The following is a 26,290-nucleotide window of genomic DNA, read 5'->3' as shown; positions in this document are numbered from 1 at the left end:
ATAAAGCATAACACTGAAAGGAGTGGCATAGTGGATACTTTCTCTTTTAAAACATTGAATGAATCACCATCGGCACCTTGGTGAATGGCAGTGAACTCTATGTGCATATGTAAATTAGCCAGCAATTGAGAACTCAAATCGACAAGGGCGGCCATTTTAGAATGAATCCTTTCTGCTGCACACTAACTGTTACCAAGTAACAAGACTTGACTGAAGCGTGGCCTTGTTTTGCTGAGGCTATTTATTTATTTTATTTATTTATGGGTCACTTGTTAGGCGCTTATACAAATAGCAAAACTGTTTCAAAGCGCTCAGAGGGCAAACAGGGTAGGGACAGGGGAAGGTAGACAATGAATTACAGCAAGCATAAATAATTGAATTAATAGTGCGAACAAATAATGAGAGTAAGGGAAGGGGAGACGAACCTACTATGCCTTGTGAGTGTTCAGAACGTTCAAGTGCACACATCCTGTCTGAAAGTAAACACATCCACATTGTATCGCTGCACTGTACAGCAGACAATGGGCCTCATTACGAACGTGGCGGTAAGGCAACAACGCCGACGGTAGTGCTACCGGCGCCGTTGTTACCATGACGCCACATTACGAGTTCAGCTTGCGGGTGCTGCTCTGCACGCCTGGTCAAACCAGGCGTGCACAGCGGCACCTGCGAGCAGAACTCGTGATTGCACCGGTACCGTTATAAACGGTGCCGGTGCAACCATGCTCCCCACCCCCATTCTTCCCTATGGGACAGAATGCGGATCGAGAGCCCGGCCATACCGGCACCCGCGAATGGGCAATTATTGGCCCATTCAACTCGTAATGGGCCGGTAATGGCCCATTCCCGGGTGCCAGTAGCTCCCGCCAACCTCGTAATGAGGCCCAATGTAACTGAAAAAGAAAGAAATATCTGCATAGTGCAATGATACAAACATTCCATAGTTTACCATGTGAGAGATGCACGTCATCATCAATTAGCTATGTAACATAGCATCTGTTTGCAAGATCTTTCCTTCAGAGTCCTGTTAAATATGTTTGTCAGGGTTATAGCTGTTACAATGTATAGCAGTTCCTTAAGGTATTGCTGGCTCATTTTTAGCTCTACAAAAAACGAATTTGATTGTTGAACCTTCTCCTACTGGGAACGCTTCTGATAGAGCATTCCTTACCCTTCGCAGTTAATTTAGGGTAGCAGTTCTTTTAAAAAACAAATGAATATGGCGAAAGTAGAAAATAGAAGTTAGACTATCCATCTAAAAAACCTATATGCAAGGTAGATGCTGTCCACATCCCATGAGAAATGGTGCAGATGACATGTGATGGAGTGATGCAAACCAGGGGTGTTGCTTGGTCTGAAAAGGATCAGGGGCTATGCTAATGTCGGGACTGTCACGACTCAGGGCTAGCTAGCCTTTTGGTTGTAGCCCCTGACCTTCTATCTGTGGTTACAACCAAAAGACCCGGGGTTATAGCCACCACAGCGCCACCCCCCACCCCCACTAACGCCTCTGATGCAAACCGTGTAAGCCACTGATAAGACAGCAGTCTTTAGAGAAGATGGTGTTTCCCCTGAACCAGGACATCAGAGAGGAGGGTGGTATTATCAAATAAAGGGATGCAAAATGGGGCTGCAAGCATAGAGACCAGACAATACGATTGAAGGGCATACCCTAATATTTTAAAAAATCAAAACACCGAATGTTTGTTGCCTTTATTATTTATTTATTGTTATTTACCTGTTTCTCCTCTGATTCGCACTTTCCACCTCTCCCCCCTTTCATGCACTGTTCCCCTCCCCCTCTCTCATGCACTTGCACGTTCTCAATGTCACTGGGCCTAGTAAGATCGCTGTTTTGTTCTCCCCTGTTCCCCTCCCTTGCCTTGTCGCGCTCTGAAACACTTGTGTACGAGCGCGATAGAAATAAAATGTCAATCAAAAAAAAAAACGAATGAAGGATGGCCTTTCATATAGACATTTGACAGTACTGTGAGACAGGTGCAATAATACTGGCCCTTAGTAAGGTATCCCTACCATTAAACAGTAAGAGCAAGGAATCCTAGTATCTCAGACTCCTATCCGTAAGTATAGTTTTCCCGATGAATGGCTAGTGCCACTTGTCCATGCCAGTTCCCATTATGCTCTTGTCTCTGATTTTGTGACACCCGTGACTTTATCCTGACACGGAAGGACATTTTGAGAGACAAACTTGTGGGCCTTCGTGGCAAAAGAATCTTTTGAAAAGTAAACGATTTAATTGTACTAAAATTAATTTGTAAACTGTCGCTTTTTTACAGTTTCACAAAGTTCGATTCTAATGATCACTTTCAATTTATATTGTAGACATAATAAGAATGTTACACGTGTCTTAGAGAGCAATTCACATTATCAATACCTAGAATAAACATATAAATGATTTACTGATAGAAAGTTATCGTTCCATGACGGACAGTCGGGTAACTATATGAGAAAGGGGAAGGGGACAAAGAGGACCAATAAGGGTTCCTGGCTGCTTTTCATAAAATCAAAGTGCATGTTGTTCTGGCGCCAGGGGTGGACTGGCCTATAGGGAACTCTGGAGATTTCCCGGTGGGCCTCTGCACCCTGGGCCTCATTTCTGTGGTATTTTCAAATTTTCTCATAGGAAAAGCATTGGGCTTGCTGAAAATGTGTCATATGGGGCCACTTTTAACTTTATTTCCAGGGCCTCTTTTGGTCCCCAGTAATTATTTCCAGGGCCTTTTTTAGTTCCCAGTCCAGCCCTGTCTGGCGCGCCACGGAAGTGCCAGCAAGTGCTGTTTGCTGGGAGTGGACTCTGCTGTGGGACTGCACTGTACCTGCTGTGTGCCTTGTTGCATCCTCGCTTTTGTTCTTGCTGTGTCAGCAAGTGGAAGCTGTCAATTGGAATAGCATAGAAACACGCTGGGACATCAAGTAACTTTATTCAAATTTTATTGCTCACGCAGTTGTTGGTGTGACTCAAGTAACTTTATTCAAATTTTATTGCTCACGCAGTTGTTGGTGTGACTCGCGCTGACTTGCGCTTTACGACTGTGCATCTGTTTCATAGTCTCTCCTCTTTTTTTCCCTTTTAGTTGGGATCCTAAGCCCCGCCTCCTTTTTTTGGACGTGACAGAGGATAAAGTTGCCGGACACACCCGCGTGCCCCAGAAGTGCCAGCAAGTGCTGTTTGCTGTTTGGCTGCGCGGCGTGTGCGCGGTGCCTGGCCTTAATTAAGATTAAGTTGTTCTTTGTAAGTACCATTTGATGATCATAACAATTCGTCTGTTAAGGCAAGGGGTTAATTCCTATTAGAGGTGCATGATTCCTGTTTTTAGGAGAAACATGGATGCCTGGTAACGCACTTCATTTGCCGGGAGGATGTTGTACTAACGTAAGAGCTTTTCCGGTGAAATGTTGGCAATTGACTTGCTATATTCTGTGTGCTAAAATTTGGCAAATTAACAGAATACGTATTCATGCACTGTATTTTTTTTGCACTATAGCAACAGTGTATTAGACTGAAGGGTCTCTTTGAAAGGCGGGTCGAGTTTACTTGGCTATTTGCAGACATTGCAACTCTCAGCGTTTACAAGCTTTTGCTGGGTATCAGACATTGAGTAAGGAATTCATTATGGTGAAAGGGCTCAAAAGTGGTAGGAAATTGACTTGATCTCATGCAGTTGTATCAAATGATATAGGTGCACTTTTGCCTATGAATGAGGAGAGTGTTATAATGACCACATCACCTTTGCAGGAGGTGGCGGGGGTCTCCATATGTAATGAACACAGTCCTGATTTGGTTATTGAGAAGATGTCTTCTAGAGTGATAGGTGTGGGTCCAAATGAAATCCAATGCGTAGACCTACAAAAGGATATTCGGTGTTATGATTTGGAGACTCCATCTATTGAGTTCAAACTCAAGGAGGTGAATGATATTGCATTCGATATCCAAACTTTGGTGGCAAGTTGTGATGGGGGTGGTGAAAATGTATGTTGTAGGGGTATAGTGGACTGCTCAATAATAGGACCAGCTATGGAAGCAGAGCTGGGAAAGCGTATCAGGCTCTCTTTGGGACCCTCGACTCCAGTTACCCAAAGAAGTATGGGCATTGAAGATGTGCACATGTTCCGTAACCCAGTTCAAAAACTGAGGTCTCCAACTTTCTCCTATAGCACACATGACATGGGTATGGGTAAAGGGGATTGGCAAAGGGGCCTAGGAAATGTAGGAGGGTGCCATGATCAAAAGGTAAGCTCACCTACTCCGAGGAATCCATTTATAGATCCAAATGAGCACATTAATTTGTTTGATCAAGACTGAGGGATTAATCCCAATATGAAAAACAAACATGTGCCTGTAGGGGATGACCCAATTGATCCTTGTGCATCAGATGCGCTAACCTTTGGTGCCGATTTTCCAGTGTTGTCTTGGATTCTGGACCTTTTGGATAAAGGACATGAGCAGACCCACTGTGAGATAGGTATTTTGAGGGGTACTGTGACAGACATTCTGTGTAAAATGAACCGGATTGAAGGTTTGTTATTTACCTGTGATGCAGTGACTGCACTTACTGCTGGGACTAAGAAGGTCGACGTTATGACTGATAATGTGACACAAACCCCAGGAGAGCCAAGGATGGTCGATGTTGAAGTGAAATTCTTTGCTTAAATGGTAGCACCAAGGGCTGGCAATAGGGGACTTGCAGTTACCAATGATGATCACTTGGAAGTCCATGTGGCCGGTAATACTGCCATTGCCATCCAGCAAATAGGGAATGATATTGAAATGATTAAAGAATATTTGATGTCAGAGCATTCTGGACAGTTGGGTCTAGCCATCCCAGCCATGCAGGAGAAAAATTCCTGCAGGGAGGGGCTGGATAGTCCGACAGCTCTGACTGATCTTATAGATCTTTCGGGAGAATGGGCCTCATTACAACCCAGGCGGTAAGTTCCCTACTTTACCATTCCAAGGTGAGTGGGGCGGTAAATCCCCATTCCCCATTTACCCTTCCCCATTCCCATTTTTGGCCCATAGGGCATAATGGGAGTGGGGAAGGCGCTAATTATGGCACCGTAAATTACGGTGCCGTAATTAGCACCAAGGCGGGTTAGCGCCTTGCATTTTAACGCCTGCTAAAAGTAACGCCTGGTAATCAGGCGTTAAGGGTTAACGGCGCCGACGGCGCCGATAAACCCTTAACGCCTGGGTTATAATGAGGCCCAATGTGTGAGTGTGGTGGTTCAAAATGTATCAGAATGGCACTATGAGGAAGCTATTGAAATACCAATTCCAGTATTGACATGTAGAGAAAAGAGACTTGCGGTGAGAGCCCAAAAAAGAAGGACAAAATCTAATAAATCTAAGAAAGCACCATTACAGAATTGCGGTGAAAAAGAATCTCGTGAATCTTTTCTAAAAAATTTATCTTCCATGTCCGATGATGATGCTGGCATCGATTTGCATCAGCTTGATGAAGAATCGAAAGTACTTTTGAATATAAATCCATCTGGGCCCATGGTTTATTCAAAGGCTCCTGGAAAGCGGAACCAGAAGCTTAAACACACTGATGGGGATTCAGGTACTCCAACGAGTAATCGCCCGCAGGCAATGCAGGGTGATAGTCAGAATAAAATTCAAAAAGCTAATTTAGTGTTGGGGTTGTGTTACCTCGCGCACAAACAGCCCTCTCACAATTCTACCCCGTCACTAATAAGAAAATAGCAGTTAAAAAGCCGAATGGCCTGTTGATTAGTATGAGAACTGGTAAGCATGCCCAAACCAAGATGGCGATAAAGGGTGAGCCATGGATGGTGGCAATGGTGGGGAAGGATGTACAAGTAGAGGATTCAGAGAGGGGGGTGTTATAGGTTATGGGAGTGGGAGTTCAGGTACCGGTATGTTCGGTTACTGAAACCCAAGTTATGGAATTGCCTCCTATGGATGGGGGTGTTTTGCCAGTGTCTGGTGAGCTAATGTCTATTGAAACTCTGGGCAGTAGTGATGAACAGACTACTGCTTGTGGTTCTAATGAGATGGGAGAGCGGGGTAAAGAGAAGTTGGATGCTAATTTAGAATATGTAGTCCAACATGACACACCAGCAATTATAGGATGTGAAAGTAATGTGGAGGTAAATGGGAATGCTAGCTTAAACAGAACGTTTATGCTAAAAGCTTTTCAGGCAATCCCATCACTACGAACATTACGCTCAGAAGATATCGATTGGGTATGTCTTGCTAGTAATCATAACAATCGAATGATCTGCGGTTTTCAGTCAATGATCATAATGAAGATGGTATGGGAAAAAGGGAGAATTTTGTTCTACTTGGTTCGACTCCATGCATTTTTCACAATGAGCAGGAGGCTAAGACCTATTTGGAAAAGCCAATTGAGATTAAGACACCTAAAGTTGAAATAATACCCTATGGTTCGTTGCCAAAGAAAACTGAGGGCATTATGAGACAAATCCTTGCTTTAGCAGCAGCGATTAGTGGGATCACTAGTGCGTCAAATAATAAAGAAAGTCCAACTTCTATAACACAACAGCAATCTTTAGCATAATGAACAGCCTTTTGTTTTCTTGGAATAGTTGTGGATTAGGGAATTTCTTTCGATGGTTTGATAAGCTTGGCTTGGCTAGTCGACCGGCTGTTATCATGATGCAAGAAACTATGCAAACCGCACACTTTGATGTAGAGGGGTACGAATGCTATATACAATTTGCCACAAGGGGTGATAATGGACGCCCATCAGGTGGATTAGCTGTGCTAATTAACAGGTCTTGCATATTGGCCTCTGTGATGCTTTATAAAGATCCTGCTGTTATGGCTGTTGAATTAACTTAATATGGGAAATTGAGGACCGTTACTCTGATCCTTTGTATATATTGGAATAGAGTAGGTGTCTCTTTTGACCAGTTGACGGAAAGCTCGGATATTATTTTGGAAAGCGCATTAGTCCGTAATGTTTAAGTTGGCATAATGATGTTAATAATAATGAAGTGTTATTTATATAGCGCCTTAATCCAAAGTGCTTCACAGAGTACACATTTACATACAATATCACCCAACCGAAATTGGTACTCATTTCTCGACCTCGGAAGGATGAAGGCTGAGTTGGCCTTGCAGGGATTCAAACCTGCGACCTGCAGTTCAGGCTCAGATCGCAGCTGCGATCGCTCAACCCGCTGAGCTATTTTACCGGCATATAGTATAGTGGTTACCGGTATAGTGGTTAGTGGTGATTTCAACTCCACATGTTATCAGACACAGTTCAATAATGAAGTTAAGTCTGTACATACTCGACCTTTAACTGTAAGGAATGCTCAAAAATGGGTGGAGTACTATTTGAGCTGGGATATTTAGCTGGTCCCTCCTAAAGTGCAGCTTTCTCCTTACACCTGAACCTGTGGTCGTCTACGATCTTATATAGATTATTGTTTCTTGTCAACCCTACTTTTTAAGGAATGTGAGCTAGTATAAATTAATGACCTAGGTCTGGGGGATCCTTTTGCAATTTCTATCGGGTTGCAGTTACCCAACTGGCGTATTAGAGCTAATCCAATTCTTGAACTAATTGAAATGGATGGACCACGGTTGTCCAGTAGATGTAATCCCACTACCTGCCATCAGTTGATGTGTCGTATTAGATCTGACCCTATTTTTTGGGTGACTGGACATCTTGATCTATCCTCCAGTGTTCAATTGGAAAAACTGATGACGACTAGGATTCATAATTATCTTAATTGTATTGCATCTAATTTGAAACTAGCATATAAACTTTGCATAGGCATGCCTTCAATCTAGCGATACATCAGTCTAAAATTGAAAAAAACTGTAAGCTTTGCCTTTTGGGTAACATGCAGCTTGGTGCTTCGGTACATTGTTTTGAGAAAAAGCGTATAATTGTAGTGCATAAAAATTTAATAAAGAGACTGAAGGTGAATGTAATGTTAAAGGATAATCAACGTATGATGCATCATTTGCTGAAACATGTTACTCGGCAGATCTGGCCGATACTCAGAACATTAAATAGCGAAACTGAAGGGCTGAAGGCCCCTGTATGGGTGGAATATATTAAGCAGAAATGTAATGCCTGTCAAATTTGATGTAAAAGGTCAAAGGGACTATGCAAATGTATAGTGGAAACATCCCCTTGGGCACTTGACAACATACCAAATGCTATAGTGAAAATAAAAGACTCAAGGGCGGTTGGGCCTGATAGGATCCCACCTTGCTTATTAAAAGTGGATCCGGATTTATGGGTGGTGATCCTTAAGTACAAATTTGATAACATCTTCCTGAGCCGGCAGATTCCTATTACCTGGTGCTTAGCGATTGTCCCTATTTATAAAAAGGGTTTGGCATGTGACCCCTCAAACTTCAGTCCGATTGCCTTGACTGATGCTTCCTCTAAAGATTTCTCTCAATTGATCTTAAAGGATTTACGAGACTATATGAACAAGCATATTACGCTGTCGAGATTTCAAATAGGTTTTAGAAAATGTATGGGTTGCACCTTGAATACAACAATTGTGTCCCATCTTCAGTGTCAGACAAAGCGTTCACATTCAGGGGCAATTCATATGGCTGCCCTTAATTTGAGCTAAGCCTTTGCCACTGTAATTAGGGAAGTTCTGTGGGAAAAGATTCTGCATTTAGGATTCCCATTTCATCTAGTTGTGCTTATTGCGCTAACACACTCTTCTACTTCCTAGGGAGTCCAGTTAAATAAGGAGGGTCCACTAACTGAACCAATTTCGATGGAAATTGGGTTCAAACAAGGTTGCACCTTGGCAGTGGTGCTTTTTAATTTACATATCTCCGATGTTGAAAAATGTTGGAATGATGAGATTATTTTCCCAGTAAAACTATGCCATCTAAATCTCAACTGGATTGGGTTTGCGAATGACCTGTTAATTTTTGATAAAACTTCCTTTGGTCTCCAAACTAAATTAAATCTGTTCGCTGGATTTGCGAAATCGCATAATTTAAGGGTGAACCAAGCGAAATCGCAAATTGTTATTTTTTCAGATGGAAGAAAAAAAGAGTTAAAAAGTTTGACTGGTCAATAGCTAGTGTAAGAATTCAAATTGTGCAATCTGTTAGGTATTTAGGATCTACATTAACTGATCAATACTCTAAGATTTGTTGGAAAGAGTTGCTGACTGATAAATTTAAACCCCTAACGTCTCAAATAAGAATTATAAACAAAAATATTGTAATTTTTCTTTGCTGCCTATTATCCAGTTTTATTTGTTGAAAATAGAACCTTCTATTTTATATATCCTGGATATATGTAATGTTGAGATTGATGATATCTTGGATATATTGCAAGGAACGATGTGGAAAAAGGTTTTAGGCTTGTCTCCCTCAATTCCTAATGACATCATACGCCATGAACTAGGTCTGTTACCTTTGTCAGCAAAGTGGCATTGGTGCCTACTCAACAACTATGCTAAGATGTTATTACCTCCAACCAACTCACTATATGAGGACCTCAAATCAATGATTTTGGCAGGATCTCTGGATTCTTTGTCTAAATTCACTGTGAAAATGAATACAATTTTGGATTTGATTATGGTATCAAATGAGGAATTAGTTGCAGGTCTACCCTGCTGTAAATGGAAATTTCAAAGGTTCTATTGGTGTATGCAGTCAGATAGAATTGGCGGATATAAAACATATTATGAATTCGGAAAATTCACAAGAAAATGGGGCGACCACCTGAGGTACTTATTGCAATTTCCATGTATGTTTGCACAAAATGTATATCTACGTTACAAACTAAATCAATTCCCAACTAATGAACGTGTACAATATTGGGAAAGAAAAGTTGGGTTCATTCAGTCAGGTAACTGTCGTTTCTGCAAGATAGAAAATGAGGTGGAAACCCTTAAACATTTAGTGATGTTTTGTGAGCATTTTGAGGTCTTGAGGGTTAATACTTTTAAACATTATTTGCATGTAGGATCCGTATTATGTAGAGATTCCCTATGGAATCAGTGTATCTGGGGAAACAGTACTAAGTTGGTTATTAAACTGAAAAGAATTTTAGTAATAATTGATGAACAGTTGCGTGAAAAATTATTGTGTATGAAGCCATTTAAAAAGTGTTGAAGAAATTTCAAAAATGGTTAGCGGAATAATATTTTCAGTTTAAGAATCAAAGCAGTGTTATGAATTGTCAGTATGTTATAAATGGGTAGTTTTATATGTTTTAAATTATGTTAAGAAGTGTTCATTTGTTATTATGTATATTTAGCCTCATCATTACTTTCAATTGAATTTTTTGGAATTATTAGTCAATATAAGTTAAATGTTGTGAAGTTCAACTATATTTGTATATTGTTGTATACAGACTTTTTAATTTAAGGATGATTGTATTGTTGGTATTGAGTTTTAGAAGTGTTTTATGGTAATTGATTGTTTTTTCAAGTTTATATGGAATTATTGTAAAGGTTTATTACTAACCAAACACAATAAAAAAAATAAAATAAAAAAAAAGATCATGTTGGTAACAGGCATGACTGCAAGTCTTTATATTTGACCATTTTTTCTTCAATAAAATGGTTATATCCTTTAACCACTAAATTTATAATGCACACTGGGCTGATGCTCATTTCATTGTTCACAACATTCATCCTATCATTAATGTGTTTGCAACAATTAACCAAATATACTCATTCAGAGAGCCTCCGGATTTAGATGTGAATTTCATCAGAGTGAACTTTATCCAATTCTGGCTATTTAGATTGTATCACTTTGCAATCTTGGACTGATAGTTTCTACATTGTGTCCAGTATAATTACTGAAAGGCATGGTGGGACTTGAAGGTCTGTAAAGTCTTAAAAGCCGGGGATGGGTAATCGTGGCCCTAATAACTTGGAAGTGAATGTCAGCATTGTTGTGATGCCCAGCCCAGACTAACCCAATTTCCTTCCTTGATTTTTTTAGGTAAGGCATCTTATTCAATATGGAGACCAGAACCTTAGCCCATCGCAGTGAAGAGGAACAGACTGACAAAAGGCAACGCAGCCTACATATGGAGTCAAAAACACACAAGAGAAAGTTTAAGAGCAGGTGAGTCGGATGTCGAAATGGGATTGGAGACAATGGGCCTCATTACACATAGTGCAGTAAGGGTTTACCAGTACCGGTAAGGGCACCAGTACTGGTAAACCCTTACAGCCTTACTACGATACGAGGTCCCGTTATGGGTTGGTACTTTAACGCCTGCTGTTTAGCAGGCATTAAAAACCATCCCGCAAAGGGACCAGGGTGCTAATTACGGTACCGCAATTTGCGGCACCGTAATTAGTGCCTTCCCCATTCCCATAGAGCCCTATGGGGCAAAAATGGGAATGGGGAAGGGCAATGGGGGAAGGGTGAATTACCGCCCCGCCAACCTTGGAATAGGGTGGTAATTCCCCTTTCCTCCAATGCGGTGCCGGTATTTTACCGGCATGGACCAAGGTGCTAATAGCACCTTGGTCCTCTGCCTACCGTGTAATGAGGCTCAATATCAGCTAATAGTTCACATGGCATGTTTATTCACATTCATCAGCACATGAAGATAGTTAGTAACCATCTCTCAACCAATCAGTATAGAGTTCAGTCAATAACTACTGGCATTGACTGAATTCGGAACATTCTGTCTTCAAAAGCAGACAGGAAAACAACAACGCAATTTTCAGACAAGCTTTTTTTCAAGAAGACACTCCCTGTATGGGTGGGCCTTTTTTTACCCTGCGGCTGACACACTTGAAAAAAAAAAAGAACTGAACCTGCCATGATTTGTGCCTATCCTACACCTATTCAAAACAGGTGCAATGGGGAAGACCCTTGTTTCTGTGCAATTTAAAGCGCACCCCATATAAGAATTCCTGATGCACTTTGAAATGTGCAGAAACATTCCCTTCCCTGCGCAAATACGTAAAGGGGGAAAAAGCGCATCCATATGTGTGCATTTAAGAAGCGCTTATTCAAATGCACTTTGTGAATTGGTCTGTCACTTTTTTTCGGCGCAAATGAAGAGATGCGCTGGCACTAGTGCATCTCCTCACTTGCGCCAAACAAATGTTTTTAGTATCTGGCCCAAAATGTTTATCTTTTGAAGATAGCATGCTATCTAAATACTACAAAATAAAACCACATTTAATTTTCTAGCTCGGTTTGTCCATTTAATTCACACCAAAATATTTTACTTCAGCACCCAAACTCAAAAACATGTATCGCTGCTGACACTATGTGCTAATAGCCGAATAGACCTCGGAAAACGTTCCCCAACTTATCGCACGATAATGACACCTTGCATGGTCTACAAGGAGCAATAGAGGTTCGATCCCCGGGTCCGCGCTCTGAAACCTCTGGGCATTAAGAGCGTTACAAATAACCTATCATATCATATCATAGGCTCTTAGGGCTTTCAATAATAATGTGCTGTACATAAGAACATAGTGGTGGTGATGACATACACCTTGATCACTCGTTATGTGGCCCTCAGCTGCTTTGGACTACAACTCCCATGATCCTTCACCATTGAACATGCTGGCTAGGGATACTGAGTGTTGAAGTTCAAAGCATGTGGAGGGTCACGTAGTGAGTAACCATGACATAAAGCACCAGTCGAAGCTCGTGGATAGCAGGGCAGTACAAAATAGCAACAGAGCATGTGAGTCACTGGTCATTTGAGAATGGGGACCACTGGCCCTTGGGTGAGCTCTCAATTGGTCACAATATCGACGGAAAGTGCTCTGGGTCAGAGGTGATGATGTTTACAGGTGTGCTGGTGCTGGCTGATCGAAGGTCTGGGGGATATAATTGTGATGAAACGGAACAATATGTTAGGTGATCAATAAAGATGGGGGATGATTTTAATTGGAATGTTATCACAATGCCCTTTAACCCCCACCAAAAAGCCTCTTCTGCAGCAAGTGTTTGAACTCCTAAAAAAGGCAATTTTTACTCCCCATAGCCAGAGTTAACAAAAGAAATCTAAAGAGGGTTGCTAAAGCCACTAGCAGCAAATGCAAAGTTCTTCACTGTCCGGTACATGGCTTAGAATGCTTGATAAAACATCATAACATATAGAGAAATCCTTATTTGAGTGGCAAGGGCATAGTACTCAATGTTGGGAGGAATGTATGCCTCCTTTCACAGGTGCAACAGGTCAACCAATAAACATAATGCCAGATATACTTTCAAAAGTGACAAGACATGGATTACAAGCAGGCAGTGATCACAAATGAATCATTCGGAAACAGCCAGGAATTCTGGTACATGAAGTTTATTTAGACATCCAACGCCCATGCTGAATATCCAGTGAACAAAGCAAATTCATTTAAGATGGACGGGGAATTCAATTGATGAGGGCCAATAATGATATAAAGTAGATGCCAGGTTTAATACAGTTGGTACATGATAGGTCAGCGTTATTTATTGCCAAAGTGAACAATCGCAGGAGTGATTCTATAATGACACTTATACTATATAGATTTGCAATATGTTTGGTTCTATGTCTTTTGATAGACCACAAAGTGGTCGAGGAGTCTTTTGGTTGACTCCAGCTGCACACCCCAACTGCTCGACCTCTATTATGCCCTATGATCAGCTGTATATTGCTGGACACCAAGTGGTCGACATATAATATGATATGATAGGTTATTTATAACATGCTTAATACCCAGAGGTTTCTAAGCGCGGACCAGGGGATCGAACCTGTGTTGCTCTGTGTCTTCTTGCTTCTAAGGCGAGCACGTTGACCCTGAGCTATCCTCCCGAAACTAAATGCAACTGCCTGCCGTCCTTCTGCCTTTTTACCTCTTCCCCAATATTTCCCCCAGTCACATCCTTTCAGTGCTGTCCCCCTAAGAACCACCCATTCGTCCTCCCCATCATTACTCCACCCGACAACCACACCCACTATACAGATGCTGCACCACCCCATGCCACTCCTGTCCCAAGTCACCCTGTTAGTTACCAAACCCCTATAATCCGCCTTCCCACTACCACCACTCTAAAGATGGGCCTTACCCGCGGCTCTCCCACCTCTGCCTCAACCTACCCCAGCCCCCTGCTCTCCTTAAATGCATACCCTTCCAACACAGACCCCTCCCCACCTTGTAGATTTTGGTGCTTGCTAGTCACTAAATGGTCTATCAGTTGGACAGGTCGACCTTTGTAAATGGTCGACCATTCCAACCCAGTGACTACTTAATACATAGCTCTCAACCATTTGTGCTGCAAAGGCGGGTGAAATCACCCGATTTTGTTTTTGGCGGGTGAGACGCCCATTGGAATGAATGGGCTTGCAGGAGGCTTGGCGGGTGATTCAGCCCTTTACAAGGCGGGTGACATCCGCCAAAAGCGTGTGAGTTGCGAGCTATGCTTAATAACGAACAGTTGCAACAACAAGAAAATGTGGTCGCTCAAAAGACCGGCCACCATTTGTTTTCTGTTGTTTGAAAAGCAATTTTTGCTCCTGGGCTCTGTCCTTGAAATGCTCTGAACAATCAAAGCATGTACCCCAGAATTGTGTGGATATTTGCAAATGAAAACAGGGTTGTGGGGACTCATCACGTGAGAGCTCAGCATAGCGAGATCTCGCGAGACTTCGGTCCAACCACACTAGTTTGTGTCGCCTGCTAAAGTGATGAATGTTTCTAATAAATCAGTGCATGTAATCACAGTGTGCATCATATTATTTAGTTTTTGGTTTTCGCGGCCTTACTTTGTATTCATCTATTTTGCTCCTCCGGAAGTGATGAAAGCCTTGAAAGTGTGGAAGTCTCGAATGTCGATATGACGATCGCGAGGGCGACATGGACCTTGCAGACACATCTGGAAACGACATGGTATGTCACTTGCAGGAGGTTTGCTTCTAGTGTGATGATGCTTCCTTCATGGTATGCGCAATCCCAGGATCTTGTGTGTGATTGTTGTCACCACAATAACCTAGCTCGGTTGATGTTTGTTTGCAAAGGGGATTCTTGTTTGTACCTATAACTTGTACTAAGTTTAGAAGACATGAAAATAGTGAGGTCGTTTTCTCTTTTTAATTTTTTTTTTTATTGTGTATATGGTTAAATCAAACTTTTACGCATATTTCAGAAGTAGAAATACAATATAAACATACCTTAAAAGCAATAAATGAATAAGATAAAAGAAACTTCAAGTACAATTTCAAGTAAAATTTCAACTAGACACCAAATAAATCAAATATAGCTCATCACAACATATAAAAAACCAACAAAGGGGTCAAAGAGATAATGGGATTCTTGTTTGTACCTATAACTTGTACTAAGTTTAGAAGACATGAAAATAGTGAGGTCGTTTTCTCTTTTTAATTTTTTTTTTTTATTGTGTATATGGTTAAATCAAACTTTTACGCATATTTCAGAAGTAGAAATACAATATAAACATACCTTAAAAGCAATAAATGAATAATATAAAAGAAACTTCAAGTACAATTTCAAGTAAAATTTCAACTAGACACCAAATAAACCAAATATAGCTCATCACAACATATAAAAAACCAACAAAGGGGTCAAAGAGAAGAGCTAAATAAAGATGAGTAACATACATACATGTCATCCTTACTACTAGCTAACCCCAGGTTAGAGATCCGACACACGTGTTACATCCTCTTCAAAGTTCAGCAGATGTGTTCTCACACTTTTCCATGCCTGGGAAATTGCTATGGTTCATCCACGACTATGTCGTTTTCGGATTTCAACTATGCATGGAGTTCATGGGCCAGTTTACAGAATGTTGAGGTTGGTATAGGTATTGCCATATGCGTAAATGTACCACAATTTAGCCCTATAACTATAATGTACAAAACATTGGCTTCATGTAGGTATTTGGCTGGATTTCACCGAAACAAGCTTCTTGGCTGTGGCGGAACAATTTCTTGCTTATTTGCTCCAGAAGGATATTTTTTCATCTCATTTCAAGTCATTGCAACCACTCAGAGAGGCAAGGAAAGAGTGCAGTTGGAAAAAGAGAAAGGGAATTAAACATTATCTGACAGCAGCATTGATGAGATAGCACACTAAAGTGCACAGGGCTGTGTTGGAGACGAGGACTTTAGGATGTGTGAGAGGTGAGCAAGGTTTGTTCCTATGGGGAGCCTTAAAGATTTCACAATAGGTAGTGGAGACCAGTATGGCTGGGGAAAGGTCGGCTACATGTCCGACAGAGAGACAAGTCCCTGCCCAAGAGTCCCCGCAGAGGAACGTCATGTTGGGAAATGTCGACAGTCCCCATGTGGGCCAGTCTGCCTGTGGGGATCTGGAGTGATATGTATGAGAACCCAGTATGAGGCAAAGGCGGAGAACTACGCCCAGTTGACAAAATTGCTCGGAGAAATGATTCGAGGTGAGCTAGGATGTTTGCGAATTAAAATACTTCCCAACAGGCAGGATTAGGAAAAAGTCAATTACATGTGGGGTGGCACGAGATGTGGCAGTCATGTCCCATATGAACCTCTTGTGATAACCATTAGGACATCTCTCCATTACGCTATATGGTGGCACGAGATGTGGCAGTCATGTCCCAAATGAACCTCTTGTGATAACCGTTAGGACATCTCTCCATTACGCTATATGCCACTCTGCCTCAACAGAGGAGATCTAACAGATGACAGCATCATTCCATACAGAGAGAGATAGAGTCCTGTATCTGCTGCTGTGGGGTGGAGGGTTGAAGTGGGAGGGGCATAACGCCTGTAGGGTGTGGCAGGAGGCGTGAAGACCACTGGACTGGAATAGGGTGTAATTGTAAGAAATCCCAAAAGGCAGGTGCCTTCTTAACGCGTGTAGGGTCTACACAGATCCAGTGATCCAGTCACTTGTCATTCCTTTCTATGTGTGAGTGACCCTGCCCCAACCCTATCGGTCTCTCTGAGGAATCATCCTGTTCAGAAGTTGCTCTCTCAATTAAGGAAACTGTGCCCACAGGGATACGAGATGACAGGTTAATGAACCTTCTGTGCTCCATCAGCCCTGCCAGAGTCCAATGGCGGCACTAGATGTGCAGACTGGCTTGATGGGAGCACTGCATTCAAGCCAGTCTGTTTCCCTGTTCAGGGCAAAGGGACAATGCACAGCGTGGATCATCCCAGGAATATTGATGAGGCAACCTTTTCAGGTGCACCAATTTTCAAACAATCGAGAGTGAAGCCATGGGGCAGGTGATGGGATACCTCCAAACCCATGCATCTGCCACTTTCATGCCAAGCCTCTCACTTAGTGCTGCATTGTGAAGAAGACTGGGCAGGAGGTTACCTTTCAGTTCTCTGAGGCCACATGCGTGGTCAGGAACCAATGGTTCATATCCATGTGGGCTGCAAGCTAGGATGACAACTCAGGTTCTTCCTCACTTACCCACCTTGCACCACACAGCGGGTTTCTGGGTGTGTTATTTTCAGACGTAACTGCTTGTTGGGGGTTGCATGCGACCCCCGGTGCCTCCCGTAAACCCCAGACCCCGAAGGACTCACTCCGACACGTCCTCTCGGTTTGGGTTTACCGGTCGCTCTTACGCGGCCGGGAAACGCCCCGTTTATTTATGTTGCACGCGGCAGCGTGCAACGTCACGCTGCCGTGTGCGCACCCTGTCATCGGGCAGCGCCACACTGCTCATCTCAATGTCCATTTTGGTCATTGCAACTTTACATCTGCAAATCCTGGCACGGAGTAGCTCTGGTTTTGTATTTTACGCCTTTTTTTCTGTCAATCCATTCTATTATGGCTGCTAAGCTCTCTATGCGGAAGAGGTACTAATGAAAATGAAGAGAAAGAAAAGAACCGTAGGGACACATTTAAAATAGAACTGCGTTTTAAGAAAAGAAAAGAAAATATATGTATAAATATATATATCTTACTTCAGAAAATACTCGGTATTCGGCTGAACACTAAATATGCTCTTCTTTAGAGCTCTACCATATTGATAGTAAGAGCATTAACATACATTTTGTTTAATCATTTTAGTTTTAGACTTCATGCATCTCCTATAGCCATTGAGCTCTCTGTGACGGCAGAGACAATATTAACATCAAGAGGATGATTGCTCCAAAAGTTATAAGCCAATGAAAAAAGTGTGTAAGGAGGAGGAAGAGGGAGGAACTCTTCAGTACCACCTAAGAGCCGTATCCGAGTGGAGTTGAACCATCAAACACTCTTATCTCTGTGAGCGGCTCGAATTCTGGTTCAAAAGTGCCCAATCATTTCACTCCACAGCTGGAATCTCTCGAGCCATAGTGAACTCCCACTCTTTGATTGATTGATTGATTGATTGATTTATAAAGCTCTATAGGGGTGACTATTTTTAGAGTCAGTTCACCCGTCCCGAGTGTAGGCAGCCAATAAGAATTTACAAAGTTACAAACTATTCCGCACAGACCATCCACCAGGGGTGTTGCTAGGTCTGGAAAACATCTGCTAGCCTTTTGATTGTAAATCCTGAGCTTCTATCCGGGACTACAGCCAAAAGCCCTGGGGCTATAGCCCCCCCCCCCCAACTTCCACTTAGCGATGCTTCTGCCATCCGCCCTAAGTATACACAGCACATCCATGTAGGCCAGATGCTTTAAGTCTACATGACATGTCCAAGCCGGCCATCCATTTGAAGTATGCACATCAGCCGACTGCTTTAAGTCAGTTGTATATTTATAATTAGGTTGACTAGGCCATGGCCTAGAGCGGCAGATTGACACAAGAGCAGCATGTTTTCATTTAAAATTAAATTAAACTTTATTTATTTCTCTAAGTCAGGATGCTCCAAAACAACACACTGGGCCTCATTACGAGGTTGGAGGTAAGGGGTTACCGGCACCGGTAAGTATGCCGGTGCCGGTAACCCCTTACCTCTGTATTTCGAGGTCCCTTAGCGGGAGCCGCTAAAGGACCAGGGAGCTAATAATGGGCCCGTTATTAGCTCCATCCCCATTCCCATTGAGCCCTATAAGGGCTCCAATGGGAATGTGGAATGGTTTTCGGAATGGGGACTTACCGGCTCCTCCAAGGTTGGAATGACCCGGTAAATCCCTATTTCAAGAACCCGGACCCGGAATACGGTAAGGGGGTAGCCATGGTGCTAATAGCACCATGACTATCTCCCACCTCATAATGAGGCCGACTGACAACCTTTCTGCTCTCCGCTCGACCAGAGCAGTGGCAGCAGCAGAAGCCACAAGGCTCTCTCTGCAGACAGAATTGCAGTGCAATTTGGGTCTGTTCTGAAGGAGTGAAGCCACTCCAAAGACAGCAGGTCCACATTAATGAAATTAAGTGATTAGCAGTCATACACCCTCACATCCAAATCCTTTGCTGGCTAAATATATACAAATGTGTGATAGTTGCAACTCTTTTATCACTGACATATTTCTCAGATATAACGATCAGTGGTCATTCTTATGTTCCCAAAATGTTCCTTGTTATAAAACTCAGACAGGCATGTCCCCTTAATGATGGTCAGGCAGGGCTAAGGTGGCTGTTAAAGGGCTGCAGGTGTATAGAAAGCCCCACCAAATGAGTGTAAGGGAGGGAATGGTGACAGGAGCAGTGGCAGTGAATTTGCAGCAACAGAGAGGCCAAGAAGAACAGTGAGGAGCTTTTCATGTGCATCACGCTTATGGTTCAGAGAAGAGTGGCCCACGAGCTGTAGCTCTGTGGAACTGAGGGGAGCGTGAAGGTGGAGCTGTGCTGGAAGTCTGCCCCTTTTCCTGTTGCTCAAGGTGCTTGTTCTCTGGGGGCCAGAAGCCGACCCAGGAGTGCATGAGGGGCAGGAGGTAAAGCCCTGTAGCAAAGACCAGAAGACCGGAAGATCAGCGCTGCAGGAATTTGTATCAAAGCAACCAGTGACAGAAACCCTGCATGTGAGCGTTTGATGATACACATAAGGATATTTTGTATCAGAGTAGTTGCCTGAATGAAAGGCACGTTTTCGAAGGTATCTGATTAGAATCCTTATGAACCAATGAACAATAAGACTTGTGACCTTGTAAAGCCGAGTGAATACTTTGCTACGGAGTGGTTGTGTGCAGATGAAAGCATGTTGTCAAAGGTCTCTGTCTCTGGGCAAAAATAAAGGCTACTTATAAAGACAGATTATAATACGGAACAAATTGAACAAAGACAACCAAGCTATTTACCTGGCAACCTTTACACATTACTGAAGTGCCGAAAGGAAAAGAATATTTAAACCATAAATCTGCAACATTCTGAGTACTGTGCCGAAGGAAAATCCTTTCTTATGATGAAAATAAGAGAAATGAAGCTTTCGCCATATAACCATATTCACTGTGTGCTAATTCCTAAAGTGAAGGAAAGTTTAATTGCAAGCAACTTTCAAATATATCCTTTCTACAGAACAATTAAGTATAACTACAAAGAAGTCAACGAATAATGAACTACAGAGTGAGTGCAACTATAAACCAGGCCAGCGTACCCAATGTGCATTATTTCCCAAAGTGAATTGAACTTTGGGGAAGTGAACTTTAAGAACTTAAAAGGGTGAATTTAACTGAATCAAACAAAACCTTTTGTGGAACAAATTCCAGCAATGAGCAGAGGATGCAAGTGTGGCACAGAACATTAAGGATGTACCCTCCTATTAATACATAATAATACATAATTTGTCTAATTCGTCTAATAATTGGCGTCTCTGTGTGTGTGCGCCTGTGTGTGAGGAGGGTCGTCGCACGCTCCTCTGCTCCCACCCTCTCTCACGTTCCTTGTCCCCAGTAGCGCGAGGCTTGCCCGCCCGCCCTGGCCACCGCCTGAGGAGAGGAAAAGAGTCCGGCCCCTGGACCTCGCTCCGCTCAGTGCTGCCGCACAGCTCCGCCCAACCCCCGGGGATCCGCAGCAGCCCCCGCCAGAGGCGAACCCGAGGCGGAAGGAGCCGCCAGCATGTCGGCGCCCACCGCCAAGGCTACGAAAAAGGAGCTCAACTCCAACCACGATGAGAAAGAACAGCAAGAAGTGATCAAACACATCGACGAAGTACAGAACGAGATAGACAGGCTCAATGACAACACTCTTATGCTATACCGCAAGTGCTGAATTTCAAAAGAACCATCGATATTCAACTTGATCATGAAAGAAAGCAACAGTGGTCAAAACAAAATGCTAAACCGCTGGGTAAAAGCAAACTTGGACATGCTAGCTTCTACAGAGTGTGATGAGGAGACTCTCTTTATAAATCCAACAAAATTTTTTTTTTAAAACTAAAAGAGATTGATTGGATTCAAACCAATGAAGCAACTCTAAATAACAAACTGACACAGCACCTACCTCCAAATATCAGAAAATGTAATGAACTACAGCCGTACATCAATAAATTTCCATCTAGACCTGCCCGAGAACTGATAATGAGAGCGAGACTGAATCTTCTTCTAACAAATGATAGGCTAGCAATTAGAGGAGTTTCTACGTCGCATGAGTGCCGATTCTGCAAAGTGCCAGCAGTAATTGAATCGATCCGCCACCTGCTTCTGACATGTCCTAGCACTTCCAGAATAAGAACAGTGTACCTGAAGGAAATGTTTTCGGAACACACACTAAGCGACCAAGAAGTTTGTTGGTCCAGACTGATGGCCGGGGACAGAACACTGTGGCTACTGGCCACCTACAAAATGCTGGATTATGTAAATACAAAACTTCTTCGTTTAAAACCAGCCTGATCAGGACTGATAACGAACACTGATGCTCTCTTCCCACACCATCATCGTCTGCTTCTTCTTCTTCTACCCCTTCAGTTCCTTTGCTTCATGTGTTTCTCCTCTCTCTCCTCTTTTTGCTCTTTCTGCTCTTCGCCTTTCTCTGTCGACACAGTCTACTGAAAGTGATTTTTTTGTAAAAATCTTAATGATAAAAAAAAATAAAGACAAAATAAATACATAATTTAAATTGTGTCTCAGGGAAATGATCCCTGAGATTGGAACTGTTTATTTGTCCTGGTGATGGCACCTCAGTCTATTTTGCATTTAGAACTGTGTTCTGGAACTTGGGCAAGGGTACCCCGGGTATTGGACAGATGTAAATGATTTTGGAACTCAAGGCAATCCTACGTATTTTTATAAGAACTGCTTTATACTTGCGGAAACAAGCTGAAAGAAAGCTGCAAGCGGAACAAAGCTCCAAACTTTATATCATACACTATTCTGTTGGTTATTGACATCCAAGCAGATTGTATAAGATTAGTTGTGAGGGCAAGTGTTGGTTTTGGACACAAACGGATTCCTAAGTTGGACTTGTTGACTTTGACTTTCCTTAGTTTTTGGTTTGGTAGGGAAATCCCACCATAGTATGGGGCAAGATAGGCGCTTCTCCATCCTGACATTTAAGTTAATAAAAATGTTTTCTTTGAACTTTTGATCTGTTGTCTCCAAGATGCCCTCACACTAGGCAACAACTGCAAAAAATGCACATGATGCATAGCAGTTATGTTTATAAGTAACCTTTACATAAATTAAAAAAGGCTATAGATTTTAAATACAAGTTTGGATTTTTACTGTTAAACAGTAGCTCAAACAGCAGCAAATCTACATCGAAGCACATGCTCAAAGGTAACGATGTGCTGGAAAGACAAGCTCATTACTCAGTTTCCCTGTTGGGGTGTTGAATATTTTGGACAGTAGGACAAACAGCAATGACATGCGAACTGTCATGTGTTACAAAGGCTGCCTGAAACTGCACGGCTACAAGGAATGCTTGTGTTTCTCACCCACGAGGATGAAGTCTTACTTACCCATTATTGCAATATATGAAGGATCAGTCCAAGGTGCCAGGCAACAACTAAACTGTTTTTATTCTACTGAAGCATCTGCACCCAGGCAAAGCTTCCAAATGTTGACTTGTGATTTGCTATCTTATGAAGTTATTTCAGCGCATGAGGAGTGGAGGTAAATGTGCTGCGACAGGTGTTATCTTGCTTTATCCTTCTGAGCCCTGCTACCATATGAGATGTAATGTATATTTTTTTGTATATATTTTGATTTATATAGCGCTTTTGCCAAAGCGCTGTACATATAAATAGTCCATACATAATCAGGCAATGATGATAATTAGAACAATCACGGTGTAGAGAATTCATTTGGAGAGAGATGAAAGAAGATGGGATTTAAGACTGCCACAGAACAGGTGGAAAGAAGGGGATGGATAGATACACAGAGTGAGAGTGTTCCAGTGCTTAGGGGCCAGGAACGAGAAAGAATGGAAGCGAGATGGGGGCAAAGGGGTGTAGGGGTAGCATGAAGGAATTAGTATTGGTATTGGTATTGTGCTCATAGAAAGCAAGATGGGAAGCATAGAGTAATAAGAGCAGAGAGCACCTCAGCTCAGCCAACAAACACTCTACTGACATCTGCCTCCTTCTTGAAGACATTGACCTTGACATTCTCTCTCACCTCACCACGCTGGTGGGGGAGGTTGCCTTAATCTTCCCTGAGTGGGTTCTTGCTTCCATCTTACCCACCCAGCTCTACTCTTCCTTTGAGAGCCTGGTTTACAAGTTGGTCATCTCTCCCATCTCCACACTGACCATTGCTACCATTTACAGGCCTACAGGCGCCACCACCCTGTTCCTCTCTGAATGGGCTGATTCTACTCTTCCTTACTTTCATCCACCTCCAGCCTCCTCTTCCTGGGTGATTTCAACATCCAACTGGACTCCCCTGGCTCTAGATCCATCCTCTTCACTGACCTCTGCACCTCGGTTTCCCTCTCCATTCTCCCTTCTGGGCCAACCCACTCAGCTGGACACACTCTGGATGCGCTCATACACTCTGACCTCTCCCCCCACACTAGTCACCCCTCTCTCCTGGTCAGCCTATTCTCTCCTCTCCTCCCAACTGGGTCCCTTTGGCCCTCTGACCGCCCCACGAAAATCCCTGCCAACCTCGTTCACTAACATCTGCCTGATGAAACGAGTGTCAGTTGCTGCCTTCACTTCCATCTTCATCCCCCCTCACCCTCCGGCCTCTGATTCAACCTCTGACTCTGCCCTCAGCAACCTCCACCTTTCCATCACCAATACTCTTGGCATTCTTGCCCCAGTTATGAGGATCCGTCTGAAACCTGCCTCTAAGCGTAACACCTGGTACTTATGGCCCTGAAACGAAATTGCATAGCAGCAGAATGGAAGTGGAAAACCTCAGGCTCATCCTTTGACAAACTGGCCTGCCACCTGCTCCAAAGGCAATACAGACTCTCCATCCGTGCCAAGAAAAGAGCCCGCATTCAGGCATGGGTTTCCAGTGCATCCAACAACACAGCAGAACATTTCAAGATTTGCAGGGAACTAGCCAACACTTCCTCAGTCTCCTCCTCCCCTTCTCCTTCCCAGACCCTCTGCAATGCACTGGCCACACACTACGCCACCAAAACTCAGAACATCCTGATCAACCTTGCTACACACCATCACAACCCATCACACTCCCCCTTACCTCCCTTGGCCTCCCTCCTTCTTCTCCTTCTCCAATGTCACACCTGAGGAAGTTACCAGAGTTGTCCGCTCCATGAATCTCTCTTCTAAACAGGTGTCCACTTGCTCATCCAGCACCATCAATGATAACATTGGCTCTCTTGCCAGTGCACTTTCTGATTTCTGCAATCACTCTTTTTGACACTGGATGTTTCCCCTCCTCCCTTAAGCACTCCCTTGTCTGCCCACTCCTTAAAAAACCTTCAGCAGACCCTACCTGCCCTGCCAACTAGGGCCACATTTCGATCACCCCCTTCCTGGGGAAGCTGCTGGAGAAGATGGGATTGCCCCAACTCAACTCACTCACCAAACTTGTTGGTGGTCTCCATGACCATCAATCTGGATTGCGAGCATCCATAGGCACAGAGACTGCTCTGCTAAACACCTGTGAAGAACTGCTCGCATCTCTGGACTCCAACTCCCCAGCTGTCTTCATCCTTCTCGATCTCTCCTCTGCCTTTGACAAAGTCAACCATTCCATCCTCATACAAAGGCTCCACGATACACTTGGTATCTCGGAACAGGCACTGGACTGGCTGACATCCTTCCCTTCTGACCGCTCTTTCAAAGTCATCTTGGGCCCCAGGGTACTATCCTCTCCCCTGGCTCTTTAACATCTACCTTGCTCTGCTTGCATGCCTCATCTCCTCCCCTCCTTCTCCAACTTCCAGTGCTACCAGACCACACACAGCTCTAGTTCAAACTTCCTTCTGACCCTCTTGCACCCTCCATCATCCCTGACTGCCTATCTGCCATCCAGTCCTGGTGCACCTCCAACGATCTCTGCCTCAACGCCTGTAAAACTGAGCTCCTTCCCATCGGGACCCCTGCTCCCTCCTTCTTCCCTTCACGCTGGCCTTCCTCCTTGGGCTCTCCCCCTGCTCCTTCTTCTGAAGCCAAAATCCTTGGAGTCATCTTCGATTCCTCTCTCTCCTTCCTCCCTCACACTCAGGACATTGTGAAGAAATCCCACTTTCAGCTCTTCCTTCTCAAAGGAATTCTCCCTTTTCTCACTGTCCCCCAGGGGCTCAATGTTACCCGAGAGCTGGTTCTCTCTAGGCTTAACTATTGCAATAGCTCCTTGAGCATATGGCCCTTTGGGTATCGTGCATGCAATGGATGGGGATGCAGAATAACTCTGACACCAATTAATCGAACCAATTTAGGAAGATGGCAAAGGTGCTGTTTTATTAACAATTATCTAAAACAGGGAATTACAATGGACATCAACGGACGTTCGCTCGAGCTCTCAGTACATTTCTCATAAAAACATCCTTAAATGCAAAATATGTCATGTGACATCATACTGTGTGCCAAATAATAGAAAACCTATGAGGGATTGCGATAGGGTCAAGGGGAACATCTAAGTATACTTTCTATAAGGCTGGGATTTTGATTGGCTATCTACTGTCAGGTGGACAACTTATGCCTAACTCTAAAACATGTCATCTTTAACACTATTAAGTACACAGTATATCATTGGCACTCAAACTATAAGGGTCTTCGTTATACGGCCCGCTACTATTGGTTGGCACGCTCGTGCCATGTCTGCAACATTTGGTTCACTTAGCAGCATGTAAGCTCATACACATGTGCCACAAGGTGGACTTGACTTTACCTCCCTACCCAATTAGCCTAACATCTCTCATCACCCAAGCTTTCTGCCATGTAGATTATCTTTGAACTTGGCCTTGCAAAGTGTCCTTGTCTGTGGGAATATATGGGAGTACGGGCTTTCACTATCGTTCTTGGACTCCACACTCAACTCTATTTCCATCCTTGGCTCACGTGACAGGAGAC

The 26,290-nt window shown here is 43.3% G+C and overlaps 1 protein-coding gene across 2 annotated transcripts in view; it reads left to right on the top strand.

Moving 5' to 3' along the window:
* The window catches only part of MYOM3 (myomesin 3), a 450,074-nt gene that overhangs the window by 24,406 nt on the left and 399,378 nt on the right, over nt 1-26,290 (top strand). The window contains exons 2-4 of one of the 2 annotated variants that reach the window (XM_069622681.1): nt 3,096-3,253; nt 10,961-11,086; nt 14,767-14,859. In XM_069622681.1, coding sequence (XP_069478782.1) covers nt 10,980-11,086; nt 14,767-14,859 — 200 coding nt within the window. In that variant the 5' untranslated portion in view covers nt 3,096-3,253; nt 10,961-10,979. The remainder of the gene's footprint in view (nt 1-3,095; nt 3,254-10,960; nt 11,087-14,766; nt 14,860-26,290) is intronic. The other variant, XM_069622682.1, reaches the window with a different exon arrangement.

Source organism: Ambystoma mexicanum, chromosome 11, assembly GCF_040938575.1.
Source record: "Ambystoma mexicanum isolate Mex_15411 chromosome 11, UKY_AmexF1_1, whole genome shotgun sequence".
Taxonomy (NCBI): domain Eukaryota; kingdom Metazoa; phylum Chordata; class Amphibia; order Caudata; family Ambystomatidae; genus Ambystoma; species Ambystoma mexicanum.
The sequence above is the reverse complement of the archived record's forward strand: the minus strand, read 5'-3'. Positions and strand labels throughout refer to the sequence as shown.